The sequence below is a fragment of the Carcharhinus amblyrhynchos genome, chromosome 11 (assembly GCF_965287045.1).
Source record: "Carcharhinus amblyrhynchos chromosome 11, sCarAmb.v2.hapA, whole genome shotgun sequence".
NCBI classification, from domain to species: domain Eukaryota; kingdom Metazoa; phylum Chordata; class Chondrichthyes; order Carcharhiniformes; family Carcharhinidae; genus Carcharhinus; species Carcharhinus amblyrhynchos.
In genome coordinates this window covers 51498110-51514154 of record NC_137334.1, presented here as the reverse complement: position 1 = coordinate 51514154, position 16045 = coordinate 51498110, and the positions used below count along the sequence as shown (strand labels likewise).

The 16045-nt window shown below is 43.5% G+C and overlaps 1 protein-coding gene across 3 annotated transcripts in view; it reads right to left on the bottom strand.

Moving 5' to 3' along the window:
• The window catches only part of galnt13 (polypeptide N-acetylgalactosaminyltransferase 13), a 439485-nt gene that overhangs the window by 152182 nt on the left and 271258 nt on the right, over positions 1-16045 (bottom strand). For 2 of the 3 annotated variants that reach the window (XM_080198243.1, XM_080198244.1), the window contains one exon: positions 390-556. In XM_080198243.1, coding sequence (XP_080054369.1) covers positions 390-556 — 167 coding nt within the window. Of the gene's footprint in view, positions 1-148; positions 221-389; positions 557-16045 lie in introns of those variants that run through there. The other variant, XM_080198245.1, reaches the window with a different exon arrangement.

Below are 16045 nucleotides of genomic sequence, written 5' to 3'. Positions count from 1 at the left end.
AACTGATAAAGATGGCTGTCAAAGTTACATCCTAAGATTCAGCCTACAGAGCTGAAAACTCAGAACTGTGCACCACAAATGCCATCTTTCACCTTTAGGTTAAAATCTAAATGGGCTCAAAAATAACAAGGCAAATTAATCAGCTCACCTGTCGAACCTTACTTGAATTATTGAATTAACAACATTTGTTTTATTTGACAAGATTCTCCAATCACATCTGTGGCTGCCCCACTGTCAGCGAGAATGGACAATTTGGCACTCGGCGAAAACTCCATTCACTGCAGCGGTATCAGTGAACCCGGACAAGGTCAGAGGTTTGCGATACCTATTTTAATACAATGATATTCTCATGACAATAGTTACTTTTAGGTGAAGGAAATTGTTTTTACCTCTTTCACTGTCATCATCCACTAGGATGATCTCTCTAAGTACCTTTTTGGGCGAACGAATAAGTACACTGTGGATTGTACGAAGCAGCGTGCTCCAGGCTTCATTATGAAAAACAATAACCACACTTGTGTCTGGGAGATCATCTTGGTAGACCTTTGTCTTGCATCTGTATGGAAGATGGAAATTTAAAGAATTACAAACTTTAGCTCTATTGGAGGAATAACTATTTTGTGCAGAGCAATGCTATTCAAAGCACAGTAATTAGGCAATGGTCTGATTCCAGGAGCCTGTGGATCTCCATACATCTTCATATTTGGTGAACACCCTTCAAAACATGTTGTTAGTTTACATAAGCAAAATGCATCCTATGGTTAATATTAAGGTAAAAACATTTGCTGTTGATAGATGAAGAAAGGTAAATTATATTATGATTTCACCCTGGAGAGTTGCATGACATTTCTGCGAATCCTTTACACCCAAAATAACCTTTTGCCACAGATGGCATCCGCTTGCCTGCTCCAAATGCTAAAGCTGAACTTGAACATGATCAATTGAGATCAGACAACACTCCCAGCATTAGTTTCTCCCTGGCCTTCGGGAACCACAGGCATTTACTTGCTGGCATTATGCCTCGCACTAACTTATCTTGATTACTTGATTGTACTGTAAGAAAAGCAAAGCCAAACTCAAAACTTGTGAAAAAAAAGAGGGATATATTCTAACTGAATGTGAATCAGTAATCAAAGATACACTAGCCTTTTGCTTTATAAACATTTAATTTGGCTCAGAAATGTTTTACTTTAATATTCATTATTAATTATGCAAAGACGCTTCAGATGATGCATTTGATGCCACTTTCGAAGCAATGACCTAGCTAAAGAATAAAACTACAATGTCAACATTTTACACATTTAACCAAAAATGATTATTGATATCCTTTCACTCAAATCATTTTGCACTTCATCGCTATTGTACATACTTCATAAAATAGTACTTAATTACACAGTAACATAAACACTAGATTAATTTGAAGCAATCCATTCTCTATTCAAATTTGAAACCACTCAATGCTTTGGAAGAAGTCTCCAAAGTTGATTTATTTAAAGTAATTAGCATTAACCGTTGACTATATTTGGCAATGTTCCTGAATTATAGATGATTAACAAAATAAGTAAGGCTATTCAACATAAAAATATCATGCCTAAACAATTTTTTATACAAATTAAACTATTGATAACAGTAAAATATTCTGTTCATGCATATTAAATGACTATACAATTCAATTAAATTGCTGAATGTTTTGATCACAACAGCAGTAATAGTATCCTTTGATGGCCAATAGAGCTGGCCAGTTCAGAACTACTTTAACAGAGAGGTTACATGAATGCTGTAAACCTGTATTCAGTATCTGTTGACTGGCTGCAGCATAGAGGTTATTCATTCATTCTGAATTCGCTTTTTCTCTGAAAGTCAAGGGAATGACAGAATGAGGCCAATGGAAAATCCAAGACAGTTCAAATGCAATGCTCCGTCTCCAATGGGCTTCCTCTGTCATTAAACAGATTCTCAGTCAAAGATTTTGCCCTGTACTCTTCCAAGAGGAAAGTTGTAAGTGCTATCCATGATTATTAAGGATTTTGCATAATACTTGGTATACAAAAATAAAATCCACAGGAATAACACTGTTTGGTCAGATGGCAGACTATTTTACTTCAATAATTGTACTTTATTTGTATGAATGGTAGATTCGATTTATGGACGTACATTATGAAATTTGCTGTGGAATATTCCACGGGAGGGCAATGTCAAAATGTGTCTGTGTATATTTTCTTTAATTCATGTTTTGTTTCACTATGCTACTGAATACAGTTTTATAGCATCGATGCAGTTTCTCTGTTGAAGCATCCCATCATCTAGCACATAACAATCCTCATGACTCAGTATTGAGGTCAACAACTTTAGACTGTGAACATTCCCCTCTATCTTAAACCTATATTTTAAAAAAAACTCCTATACATGTACTGCCTTAACGCAAACCCCAACTCTGCCCCTCGCGTACCAGGCCACTGACCTTTTATTCTTACAGTTGCTACATAGAACATAGAACATTACAGCGCAGAACAGGCCCTTCGGCCCACGATGTTGCGCCGACCAGTTAAAAAGCAATGACCCTCTAACCTAAACCATTCCCTTTCCATCCATAAACCTATCCACGGATCTCTTAAACGCCCCCAAACTTGGCGCATCTACAACTGCAGCAGGCAGGGCATTCCATACCCTTACCACCCTCTGGGTAAAGAACCTACCTCTGACATCCGTCCTATAACTACCACCCCTTAATTTAAAGCTATGTCCCCTCGTGCTAGCTTTCTCCATCTGAGGAAAAAGGCTATCACTGTCCACCCTATCTAAACCTCTAATCATCTTGTATGTTTCAATAAGGTCTCCTCTTAGCCGCCTTCTTTCTAACGAAAACAACCTCAAATCCCTCAGCCTCTCCTCATAGGACCTTCCCTCCATACCAGGCAACATCCTGGTAAACCTCCTCTGCACCCTCTCCAATGCCTCCACGTCTTTCTTATAATGTGGGGACCAGAACTGTACACAATACTCCAAGTGTGGCCGCACCAGAGTTTTGTACAGTTGCAACATGACGTTGCGGCTCTGAAATTCAATCCCCCTACCAATAAACACCAAGACACCGTATGCCTTCCTAACAACCTTATCGACTTGATTTCCAACTTTCAGGGATCTATGCACATATACACCTAGAGCCCTCTGCTCGTCAACACTATTCAGAGTCCTACCGTTAGCCCTATACTCTACACATCTGTTATTCCTGCCAAAGTGAATTACCTCACACTTTTCCACATTAAACTCCATTTGCCACCTCTTGGCCCAGCTCTGCAACTTGTCCAAGTCTCTCTGTAAACTATGACACCCCTCTTCACTATCTACCACTCCTCCGACTTTGGTGTCATCAGCAAATTTACTAATCCATCCTTCTATACCCTCATCCAGATCATTTATAAAAATTACAAACAGCAGTGGCCCCAAAACAGATCCCTGAGGCACACCACTTGTAACCGAACTCCATGACGAATGCTTTCCATCAACCACCACCCTCTGTCTTCTATCAGCTAGCCAACTCCTGATCCAATTAACTAAATCACCCTCAATCCCATACATCTGCATTTTCTGCAGAAGCCTTCCATGGGGAACCTTATCAAACGCCTTACTAAAGTCCATATATACCACGTCAACTGCCTTACCCCCATCTATCTCTTTGGTCACTTTTTCAAAAAACTCAATAAGGTTAGTAAGGCACGACCTACCCTTCACAAAACCATGCTGACTATCTCCAATCAATTCATTACTCTCTAAATAACTATAAATCCTATCCCCAATAATTTTTTCTAATACTTTGCCCACAACAGAAGAAAGACTCACTGGTCTATAATTCCTGGGAAAGTCTCTATTCCCCTTCTTAAACAATGGGACAACATTCACTATCCTCCAGTCTTCTGGCACTATACCTGTGACCAACGACAACCTGAAGATCAGAGCCAGAAGCTCTGCAATCGCCTCTCTTGCCTCCCAGAGAATCCTAGGGTAAATCCTGTCCGGCCCAGGGGACTTATCTATTTTCAAACCCTCAAGAATATCTAGCACATCCTCCTTATCTACTTCAATGCTATCCAGTTTACAACCCTGTAACCCAGTGTTCTCCACAACTACATTTACGTCTCCCTGCATGAATACTGAAGAGAAATATTTGTTCAGTGCCTCTCCAATCTCTTCCGGCTGCACACATAACTTCCCACTGCTGTCTCTGACTGGCCCTAATCTTGCCCTAACCAATCTTCTATTCTTAACATATCTAAAGAAAGCTTTAGGATTCTCCTTAATCCTATCGGCCAAAGTCTTCTCATGTCCTCTTTTGGCTCTTCTTAACTCACTCTTTAGCTCCCTTCTGGCTAATCTATAGCTTTCCAGTACACTACCTGGGCCTTCAAGCCTCATCCTGACATAAGCCTCCTTTTTCCTTTTAACCAGCGAATCAACTTTTTTAGTGCACCACGGTTCCCTTACTCGACCATTTCCTCCTTGCCTGACAGGGACATACTTATCAAGGACTCGCAGTAGCTGTTCCTTGAATAAACTCCACATTTCGGATGTTCCCAGCCCCTGTAGTTTCTTAGTCCAACCTATGCTCCCTAATTCTCTCCTAATAGCCTCATAATTACCCTTCCCCCAGCTATAACTACTGCCCCTAGATTCATGCCTATCCCTTTCCATCACTAAGGTGAACGTAACCGAATTATGGTCACTATCACCAAAATGCTCACCAACTTCCAAGTCTAACACCTGGTCTGGCTCATTTCCCAGCACCAAATCCAATACAGCCTCACCTCTAGTTGGCCTATCTACATACTGTGTCAAAAAACCTTCCTGCATGCTTTGTGTAAAAACTGACCCCTCTAACGAGCTAGAGCTAGAGCTATAGCTATTCCGATCAATATTAGTAAAGTTAAAGTCTCCCATAACAATTACCCTATTACTTTCACTCCTGTCCAGGATCGTCTCTGCAATCCTTTCCTCTACCTCTCTAGAACTTTTAGGAGGTCTATAAAAGACTCCCAACAGGGTGACCTCTCCTCTCCTATTTCTAATCTCAGCCCATGCTACCTCAACAGACAAGTCCTCATCAAACTTCTTTTCCGTCACTGTGATACAGTCTTTGACTAATAATGCCACTCCTCCCCCCCTTCTACCTCCTTCTCTACTCAGACTGAAGCATTTGAACCCCGGAACCTGCAACAACCATTCCTGTCCCTGCTCTATCCATGTCTCTGAAATGGCCACCACATCAAAGTTCCAGGTACCGATCCACGCTGCAAGTTCATCCACTTTATTGCTCGCATTAAAGTATACGCATTTCAAACCATGCTCTACTCCACCTCCACGATGCTGTGCTTTATAGTCCTCATCTATGACCCCCTTAATCTCATCCCTGCTACTCAGGATCCCACCCCTCCTCTGAATCAGTTTAAACCCCCCTGCATAGCCTTTGAAAATTTTCCCCCCAAGATATTGGTTCCCCTCTGATTCAGGTGTAGACCATCTCTCTTGTAGAGGTTCCACCTACCCCAGAATGAGCCCCAATTGTTCAAGAACCTGAACCCCTCCCTCCTGCACCATCCCCTCAGCCATGAGTTCAAACATTCCCTCTCTCTGTTCTTCTCTAAACTATCCCGTGGCATAGGCAAGAGTCCCGAGATAACCACTCTGTTTGATTTGGCCCTAAGTTTCCACCCCAACTCCATAAATTTCTGTTTAATATCCCCTTCCCTTATCCTACCTATGTCATGTGTCCCCACATGAACTATGACTTGGGGCTGACTCCCCTCTCCCTTAAGAGTCTTGAACACCCGCTCGGACGGGAACAGCCCTGGGGGATTGTCTCCCCGATTGCTTCTTACCCCTCTTCCTACATCTTGTTGCAATCTCTCACAGCCACAATTTAATCCCAACACATTTCTCCCTCTCTTTACTTCTGTTGAAGAGTCAGACAGACTCAAATCATTAACTCTGTTTTCTCTCCTTACAGATGCTGCTACACTTGCTGAGATTTTCTGGCATTCTCTGTTTCTGTTTCAGACTCCAGCACCCGCAGCATTTTGCTTACTTATTTTGTTAATCATCTAGAATTCAGTAATACTGCCAAGTATACAAATATAGCCATTGGCTAGTGCTAATTATTTTAAATAATTTAATTTTGGAGACTGGTTTAAAAATTGAATAGAGAGTGGGCTGCTTCAAATTAATCCTAGTGTTCATGTTACCGTGTAATTAAGTACTATTTTATAAAGTACATACAAAGCAATGAAGTGGAAAATTTATTATTCAAAATGAGTTCAGTAATTAATTCCAGTCAAATGTGTAAAATGTTGACAAGATAGCCTCATCCTGGTTACTTTCCCCTCTGTTATTTGAGCTAAAATTACGTATTTTTCCGGTGGTATTATATAACTCACCAAGTGTGAAATCAAAGGTACAAAACTGTCTCCCTGTCTCCCTGTGAAGTCACATTGATGCATTTTCCCTCTCCCACATACATCTCTCATACATACAAGGAAGCTGGTGGAAAAGTCTTTATGTAGCATTGCAGCAGGGGTATTCTCAAGACTCATAATTTTAGCTGTATCCAGTGCACTTCCTGATATCATGTAGAGTGAGTCAAATTGACTTACTGAATCAAGCCCCCATGCCTGCATGGGTTTCCTCTGGGTGCTCTCGCTTCCTCCCATGCTCCGAAAATGTGCGGCATAGGTTGTTAGGCCATGCTAAATTGACCCTAGCTTCGGGGGACTGAGGGTTAAGGGGATAGGGTGGGATTGTTGTCAGTGCAGGCTCAATGGGCAAAATGGCTTCCTTCCATACTTCAGGGATTCTGTGATTCTATGACTGAAGGTGCTCTGATTCTTGGGATCTCAGAAGTTTCAGATGGATAGTTCACTTAGCAATTCTGGCTAAAGATACACTTGTCTTTTGTATTCACATGCTGGGCTCCACTATCATTGAATTGTGTCCCTGCGAGTTCACATTGATACATGAAGCCTCCTCCTTCTCTGTTGTTTAATTGTCCACCACCAATCACAACTGAATGTCTGCTGAGCTTGTTTCAATCTGTTAGTTATGGGATCATTTATCTCACTCCAAAGCATGCTGTTTCTACTTTCTTGCATAAATGTAGACCCGTGCAATTGCTTTGATAGGTTAGCACTACATCTTTAGGAATGCTTGGTACTTCTCTTGACACTCTCTACTGTTCTGCAGAAAACGTCTCGTCTCCTGCACCTCCCATTTCTTCCCCCCCCACTCCATTTTTTCTCTCCTCTTCCACACTTGTTGTTCATCTCCATTTCCACTTTGTCTCCTTCACTTTTGTATTTCTCTTTACATGTTTTTTTTCCTTATTTTACTTTCCTTTTTTCAGCTATTCTTTAAATTGGATATGGGAGTTTCGATTTTGAGAGTCCATGGGCGGAGGCATGGATAAAAAAGGGGGGAAATAATCAGTCTACAATGAGTCAGGAACAGAAATATAAAGGAGTCAATGAGGCAGCAAGGACAGGTATTAAAGGGAGGAGACAGAAAAGGAGAATGTGCCAAAACAATAAACATGTGAAGGAGCAGGACATAAATGGAGCCACTCTGCAATGAAAATAAACCAGCTTGGGTTAAGTGTATGTGTGTGTTTCTTTGTGCGCACATGCCCACATATCTGTGCACATATGTGTGTGCACCAGTGGGTGGGTGTTGGAGTGGGGTTGGGTGGAGTGGAGTGGGGTTGGGTGGAGTGGAGTGGGGAACAGATTCTTGCCAGGATTAAACTCAATGTTCATAAAGTACAAATATGACACACGCAAAAGATCATGCATTGCAGAATGTACAGCATTCTCAGTGAAACAAAACTAGGGGCAATTTTCCCATCTACCCGCTTTGACTTAGCAGTGCAGTGGGCTGGAAGACATCAGCAGAGGCCACTTAGTAGGTGACCCACTGGGCACCATGGCCTTCGCACATCTCTGGGCCCTGGATTTCCAGCGTTGTCAGATATTAAAATCTTCATTTTGATATCATTAAAGGTTAGGTAGAGGCCTATTAGCCTCTCCCACCCACCCCCCACCTGCCAGAAGTGGTTCACTCCAGCAGGGTTTACAATAGTTCCTCATTAACAGCGAGTTGGCGGCCTGACCCGAGTGAAAGGAGACCATGGAGGCCCCTCCCCAGGAGGGCTGGGGGTAAAGAAGGGGGTGCCCTCTGGGCTTTGCTAGCCTAGTCCTTGACATTGCCCAAGGGGCAAAGTGGCAATGCCAAAGAGGCAGCTCAGCACTGCCCACTGGGCACTGCCAAGGTGGCAAGGCCAGAGCAGATAGGGACTACTGGAGGGGGGGGGGCCTATGAGGAGGGAAGCAGAGATCAGTGGAATTGTGGGGGGACCTGTGGCAGAGGGAGTAAAGGCGTTAATTGGGGCCGGTCATCAGGATTGTCGGTATGGGATCGGTTGGGGGTGGGGGCGGCGGTGGAGGGATGCCACAGCTAGCTATGGAGGGGATTGATGAGCTGGCAGCGATCAAGAGGCCAGCCAGCAGTGGGACTACTGCACGTGTTCTGATCTCAGCATTGGCAGATCAGCACATGCGCAGTGGCCTTCTCAGCACTATGCTGCCTGCCTCTCCCGTGGGAATAGACACCACCCCAGATTTTCATTGTGAATCACATTAGTGCACTCTGCAGTGTTCAGTGTATGGGAGATACATTCTGAAAATCATGTTAAACAAACAAGCGGGAGTTACTCCAGTTTTTATGCAAATTCAGCACTTCGAATTTTTTTGGGAGAATCCCACCATAAAGTTCCAACTTGATGGCCAAAATTTTACTGCCTCGCCCATCCCAGAATTCCGGCCTGAGCGAGGTTGTATAATCCCGCCTGATGTTTTCTTAAAGGGAGGCAACAAAGTTAGCTGATTAATTTTTAATTGCTGGAAATCGCCAGACAATCTTGGAGGCTTGCCAATCTAGGGGTAATAGATATAAATAAACTAGTCTCCGCTCCATCTGACAAGAATGGGAGCAAGCACATCAAAGCCAAACTGAAACCTCTATGGACTGTGCAGGAGAATTAGAAAAGGAAAAAAAATGTCCATTTAATTAACAATAATGTGCTATGATAACGTTTTTATTCTTTTTATTGTCTTTTCCAAAATGTCCTGACTCTAAAGCTGCATTCAGCTCCCTTCATATATCCTTGCAGCGCCAGAACCAAGATCTCACTTTCAAGTAATGGTAAAATTTAAAATGAAAGATTGAAGTTCCCTTCCATTCTTAATAAGTCTCTTGGTCCCTTTGTCACAGAGCTGTTGTTTGATGATGCTGCTTGAGATGAAGCTGCCAGATCCATCTAACCACAAAACATGATGAGTCAATGGTGACTAAGACTCAAGCTCCCAATTTCCCAATCTTAACAATATACATGAAGATAATTAAGTTCAAAGAATGCAATGACTGACAATGTGCTCTGGATTAAACTTTAATATAAATATTTGTGGTGGTGGAACTATCCTCATGAGAAGAATCATCTTTGTGATAACTTCCAGAGAGTGAAGAAAACAAATTCAAAACTAATCTGTAGCATCAATTGCCAAGGTCTTCCAGTCTCTGAATCCCTGATACATTATGCATCCTCTCTGAGGTCCTGATGAACCTCCATGAAAAAAGCCTGGGAATCTGAACTTCCAATGAGCAATTCCCTGTACTCCAGGACCCTTTGATGAAGTCTTCAACAATGAGTTGTACAGTTAGAGATTTCTGACAGTTCTGACTTACTTCTCTGGATAGCTGCCCAAGAAATACTAGACAGACAAATCTTAGCCTAATTCCTGTGTAATTATAGAAGTGACACCCCTCCCCTGACTCCCCCCTTGACACCCTGACCACCCCACAAGCCAATCTAATTCAACCTCCCCACCCAACTCTCCCCCCAACCCAAGTTGGCTTGAGCTCACTAGTCAGCACTGTCCCTGACCTCCAAATTCCTCCCAATCTCTCAACGTGACCCAATCTCACCACTCTGCCCACCCTCCATTCTATGATCAGCCACTGTATTAACCTATCCATCTGTCACCCTACCACTCAAACCAGCTCAACCATAAGGAATTTTACAATAGCTAAAACGAACAGATTTTCATTAGATACTGGTGCACACAAGTCAATCACTGATTTAGGGGTTCACGTGAAAACTAGAATCTATGCTATGCTTCAGGTTGAGCGCTTTTTGTAACATCACTCAATCCGGAGGCAAGGATGAATCGTTGGGAGATTTTGAGATTGTTCTGAGAATAAATATCTGAGTTTCCAGACAATTAGGGTTAAACTTTAACTTCCCTTTTTATGTATCTATTCAAAGTTTCTGGGAGCCTATGTCAGATCAAAGAGGATCAATATATTAAAAAAGAGCAGAGCTTTTACTAAGGCTGGTACTTTTCAGATTGCGGGAGTCTTGATTCCCACCATCTGAAGAGTCACTGGGGAACAGATCCTCGCTGACTCTGACTGCCCCACAGTCTATTTATGTTCCAATGAGCATTGATCGGCTGCATGCCAGCATCTGTCCACCGCGAGTGCAAACAGTGACATTGGTGCAAAATCTCGCAAGCCTCAGAAAATGAGAATCTCGCCAGTGAGACCCTGTTTTCAGATTTTCCCCATCTTTCACCAGTGACATGACAAGGTTCCTGCTCTTCCATCTTCATACATTTTAACACATTTTAAAATGATTGGTCGGGCTTCCCCACCATTTTGTCCCCTCACCTTTGAAATTCCCCACTTTCCGACGTGACACCCTGCCAGCGAGGTTTGCAACTGCTTTTCAGAGACATGAAGCAGACAAGGGAACCCACAAGCGAGCACAGGTAAGTATAGCCACTGTGGGGAGAGGGGCATGCCTGAATAGGCCCTCTTGCACATGGGAAGAGGGTTTTAAAAATGGCGCCCTGACCTCAGGATTCCCAGTAACCAGCTTTTTCCCACCCCCGCCCCACCGATGTGACGACTTGAGTCACGCCTCCAGCATTTCTTTTTCAAAGTGTTTAAAAGTGTGGCAAGAAGAATCAGCAGTAAATCTGTTGAGCTAAACCCCAGTTTTCTCATCTGAGCCAATGCTGAAAGCACACATGAAACACCACCCTCAGTCCCGGAACCGGAATCTCAGGTAAGTTTAAAGGGCCCCAGGGTTGGGAGGGTAGGAAGGCCTGGGGATTGTGTGGGAGTGATGATCAGGGTGTTGGGGGCGAGGCTGTGTGGAAGGGAGGTCTGGAGGCCACTGGATCTTAAGGGGGTGGGGAGGTGATGCTTGACTTCAGAAGAGGGCTTCTGATGTAGGTGCCCACACACCACCCCCACCCACCCCCCACCCCCCCTCACTTCCCTTCCTGTCCCAGATGTAACTTAGTCGTGTTTTAGGCTTGCCCCATGATGTTCGCAGATGTCCTGAATTAGGGAAAGAGTGGGTTTCCCATCTGAGACCTTGCAAGCCCCAGCATTAAAAAAAAAATCGCCAAGTGGTAGGGGCAGGTGAGAATCTGGACGGTATCCCTTCAATTTCAAGCTCCCCCTGCCTAAAATCCCACAGATGGGAGAGAGTGAATTCTGGCTTATGTTAGAAATTTAACTGACAAGATGTTGCCCTGAAAAAGAACCCCACAAGGTGGCACTAAAGGGCTGATTATCCACTTCCACTGTCGTGGCAGCGGGGCCAGATCAAATTATTAATGGTTTTCACCAGGGAAGCAGACCTTGTTCAATTTTTCAAGCTCATTGTAAAAGTATCACTCTCCAAACACATTGCTCCAGGTGCAGACAGCATGCTTCAGATGTGGTTGGGTTATCTGTTGGGAATAATAAGGTCTTAGAGGCCTGCTGTGTATATTTAAAAGGGATGGAGAACAAGATTTAAATTACAGAGAATGGAGAAAGGAAAAAGGAATGAGGGGAAAGAATTTCCCTTAAGAGATAAAACACAGCAGGATCAGCGTCTTCACTTGTGTGCCATCATTCTAGCATGACAGTACATTAAATGCCCGAGTCTAGGTGGCAAACTCAGCCAATGCTGTGTTCCATGTCCATAGAACATGGAAGCAAAAGGAAGAAATATTTTTCTGCATTTAATAAGACTACCAAAATTAAGAGTCTTGGAATGTACCTTCTCTAAAGTATAATGACAGTATGATGCACGTGGTAGTGACTTTTCTCTCTGCTACAGTAAATGCAGGTACTAACCGAAAGTTCAGAATTGGCACGTGGATATGCTTTCTTACCTTGCTGCAGGGCAGACCTCCTTTCCCGTACTGAGTCATGCATATGATGTCACATGTAAGTCATGTGCATCTTCATGAACTCAGACCTGACAAAGGGACTGAACACTGAGTGACAAGTCACTTATCTTCCAAATCCTAACACCTGTACATTTTGTATTGACTTACAGGGAAAAAAAGATGAACACAATAGACAGGAATAGCCAAAGACACAAGAGCAATTCTCCCACCTACCACTCATTCACTCACCAACTGTCCTCAAAATTCTGGATTTGGAGGCCATCCCAAGCTCATCGTTAGTACATTCTTAATGTTCATTTTCACCCTATTAATTCATTGATATAAACAATATCCTACTAACAAAGCACAAAATACCTTGTCACACACATTTTGTTTTGACCTGTATCTGATCAATGATAAGCCCCCAGGATGTTGCTAATGGCAGATTCAGCAACGGTAATGCCATTGAATCTCATGAAGGAAAAAGACAGGGGACAGTGTCTTAAACCTAAAATTAATAAAGTAATTTCCAGTTATTTTCGTAGCAAGCTGCAGGGGGAAGAAGCAGGAATTTCAGCTCTCGCTCAGGCCGTAGTATTGTTGGCCTGGAGTCAGTAGGTTGTGCGTTGAAATCCCACTCAAGAGGGGAGAACAATAATCTAGGCTGATACTCCAGTGTAGCTCCTCCTGTCAGACATAGCTGACTTTCTGATGAGTTATTGATTTGAGACCCAGCTTGACTGCTCAGGTGGATGTAGAGACCCCATGACATTACTCCAAGTAGGAGCTGAGGATTTCACCCCAATGTCCTGGGCAAAATTTATCCCTCTATCAACATTACAAAGCAGATGATCTGGTCACTGTCTGTTTGGTCTGTGGGAGTTTGCTGTAGTTCATTATCCACACTGCAGGAGTGACTACATGCCAACTGTACTTTGGGGCATCCAGTGGTAATGAAAGGTGGTGTATAAATGCAAGGTCCAACTTTTTTTGATTCATTTGTGGGACATGGGCATTGTTGGCGTGCCAGCATTTAATGCCCATTCCCTAGTTGCCCTTGAGAAGGTGGTGCTGAGCTACCTTCTTGAATTGCTGCAGTCCATGTGCTGTAGGTTGACCGACAATGCCATGAGGGAGGGAATTCCAGGATCTTGACCCAGTGACTGCGAAGGAACTTTCTAGATAAAAGTTATAGAAGGAAGTAGTCATGGCTTTGTTAAGTACTGTCTAAGGATATTTTGTGCATTGCTGCAGTGCATCTTGTAAATAGTACACACTGCTGCTACTGAGCATTGGTGGTGGAAGGAGTGGACGTTTGTAGATGTGGTGCCAATCAAGCGGGCTGCTTTGCCCTGGATGGTGTCAAGGTTTTTGAGTGTTGTTGGAGCTGCACTATCCAGGCAAGTGGGGAGTACTTCATCACACTCCTGACTTGTAGAAGGTGGTCAGGCTTTGAGGCAGCAGGAGGCAAGTTACTTGCCACAATATTTCTAGCTGCTGACATGCTCTTGTAGCCACTGTGTTTATATGGAGAGTGTAGTTGAGTTTCTGGTCAATGATAACCACAAGAATGTTGACAGTGAAGAATTCAGTGATGCTAACACCAAGGAATGTCAAGGCTTGGTGGTTAGAGTGTCTTATTAGGGATAGTCATTGCCTGGTATTTGTGAGGTGCAAATATTACTTGCCATTTGTCAGCCTAAGCCTGGATATTGTCCAGATCTTGTTGCATTTGAACATGGACTGCTTCAGTATCTGAGGAGTTGCAAACATTGTGTAATCATTGGCAAACATCCCCACTTCTGATCTTATGACAGAAGTCAGGTCATTGATAAAGCAGCTGAAAATGGTTGGGCCTAGGACACTATCCCGAGGGACTCCTGCAGAAATGTCCTGGAGTTGAGATGACTGACCCTCCACAACCATCTTCCTATGTGCCAGGCATGACTGCAACCAGTCTTCCCCCAATATCCATTGATTCCAGTTTTGCTAGTGCTCCTTAATGGTACTCTCAGTCGAATGCGCCCTTCATGTCAAGGGCTGTCACTCTCACCTCACCGCTGGAATTCAATTCTTTTATCCATGTTTGAACCAAGGTTGTAATGAGGTTAGGAGCCAAATGACCCTAGCGAAAGCCAAACTGGGTGTCACTGAGCAGGTTATTGTTGAGCAGGTGCTGCTTGATAGCATTGTTGATGACCCCTTCCATCATTTTCCTGATAATCGAGAGTAGACTGATTGGGCAATAATTGGCAGGGTTGGATTTGTCCTTTTTTTTTGTATAGGACATACCTGGGCAATTTTCCACATTGTCAGGTAGATGTTGGGGTTGTGATGCTCGGGACCACTGGAGGAGGCTGAAATGGATCATCCACTCTGCACTTCTGACTGAAGATTGCTGCAAATGCTACAGCCTTATCCTTTGCACTGATGGGCTGGGCTCCTCCATCACTGAGGATGGGGAGGATATTTGTGGAGCCTTCTCCAGTGAATTGTTTAATTATCCTCCACCATACACAACTGGATGTAGCAGGACTACAGAGCTTCGATCTGATCCGTTGATGTGAGATCGCTTAGCCCTATCACTTGCTGTTTATATTAGTCAATTTCAGGGTCAAGCTCATCGGAATCATGCAAAGGAAGATGATTTGTGGTTGCTAGAAATCTATCATCTCGGTTCCTGGACATCTCAGCAGGAGTTGCTCAGAGCAATGTCTAGGTTCAGCCATCTTCAGCTGCTTCATCCTCCATCAGAAGGCCAGAAGTGGGTACGTTCGCTGATGATTGCACAATGTTCGGAATTCGTTGGACACAGAAGCAGTCTGTGTCCACATGCAGCAAGACCTAGACATTATTCAGGCTTGAGCTGACAAGTGGTAAATAACATTTGCATCACAAAAGTGCACGGAATGACCATCTCCAACCAGAGAGAATCCAACCATCATCCCAAGAGATTTAATGGCATTACCATCACTGAATCCACCACTATCAACACCCTGGGGGTTACAATTGACCAGAAACAGAACTGGTCTAGTCATATCAATGCAAGAGCAGATCAGAAACTGCACCTCCTGACTCACCAAGCCCTGTCCGCTGTCTACAAGGTACAAATCAGGAATGTGCCTACATGAGTGCAGCTACAACAACACTCAAAAAAGTTTATCCAGTACAAAGCAGCTTAGTTGATTGGCACCCCGGCCACAAACATTTACTCCCTCACCACAGATGCGTAGTGGCAGCAGTATGTACTATCTACAAAACGCACTACAGGAACTGAGCAAGCCTCCTTTAACAGCACCTTCCAAAGCCAAGATTGCTACCACCTAAAGGAGAAGAGCAGCATACACATGGAGCACCGGCACTGGGAAGTTCCCCTCCAAGACACACACCATTCTGACTTGGAAATTGATCACTGTTCCTTCACTGTGTCCCTCCCTAACTGCACTGTAAGTGTTCCTACATCTCAAGGATTGCAGCAGTTCCAAAAGCAGCTCACCACCATCCTCTCAAAGGCAATTAGGGATGGACAATAAATGTTGAACTAGCCATCAGTGCACACGTTCCATAAGTGAATGAAAAGAAGTGAGAAGGATAACAATGGATGGACATAAAGCTGCTGGCTGCAGCAGCAATCTCAAGCTTTCCTTAAATGCTAAATCCAGGAATTGAGACCTCATGGTCAGGCTACGGAATAAGTCAGAGATTTAATCACCAGCATTTGAGCAGATGTTTGAGAGTCCACAACACCCGCTGGTTTAGTGATAGATGACTGTACA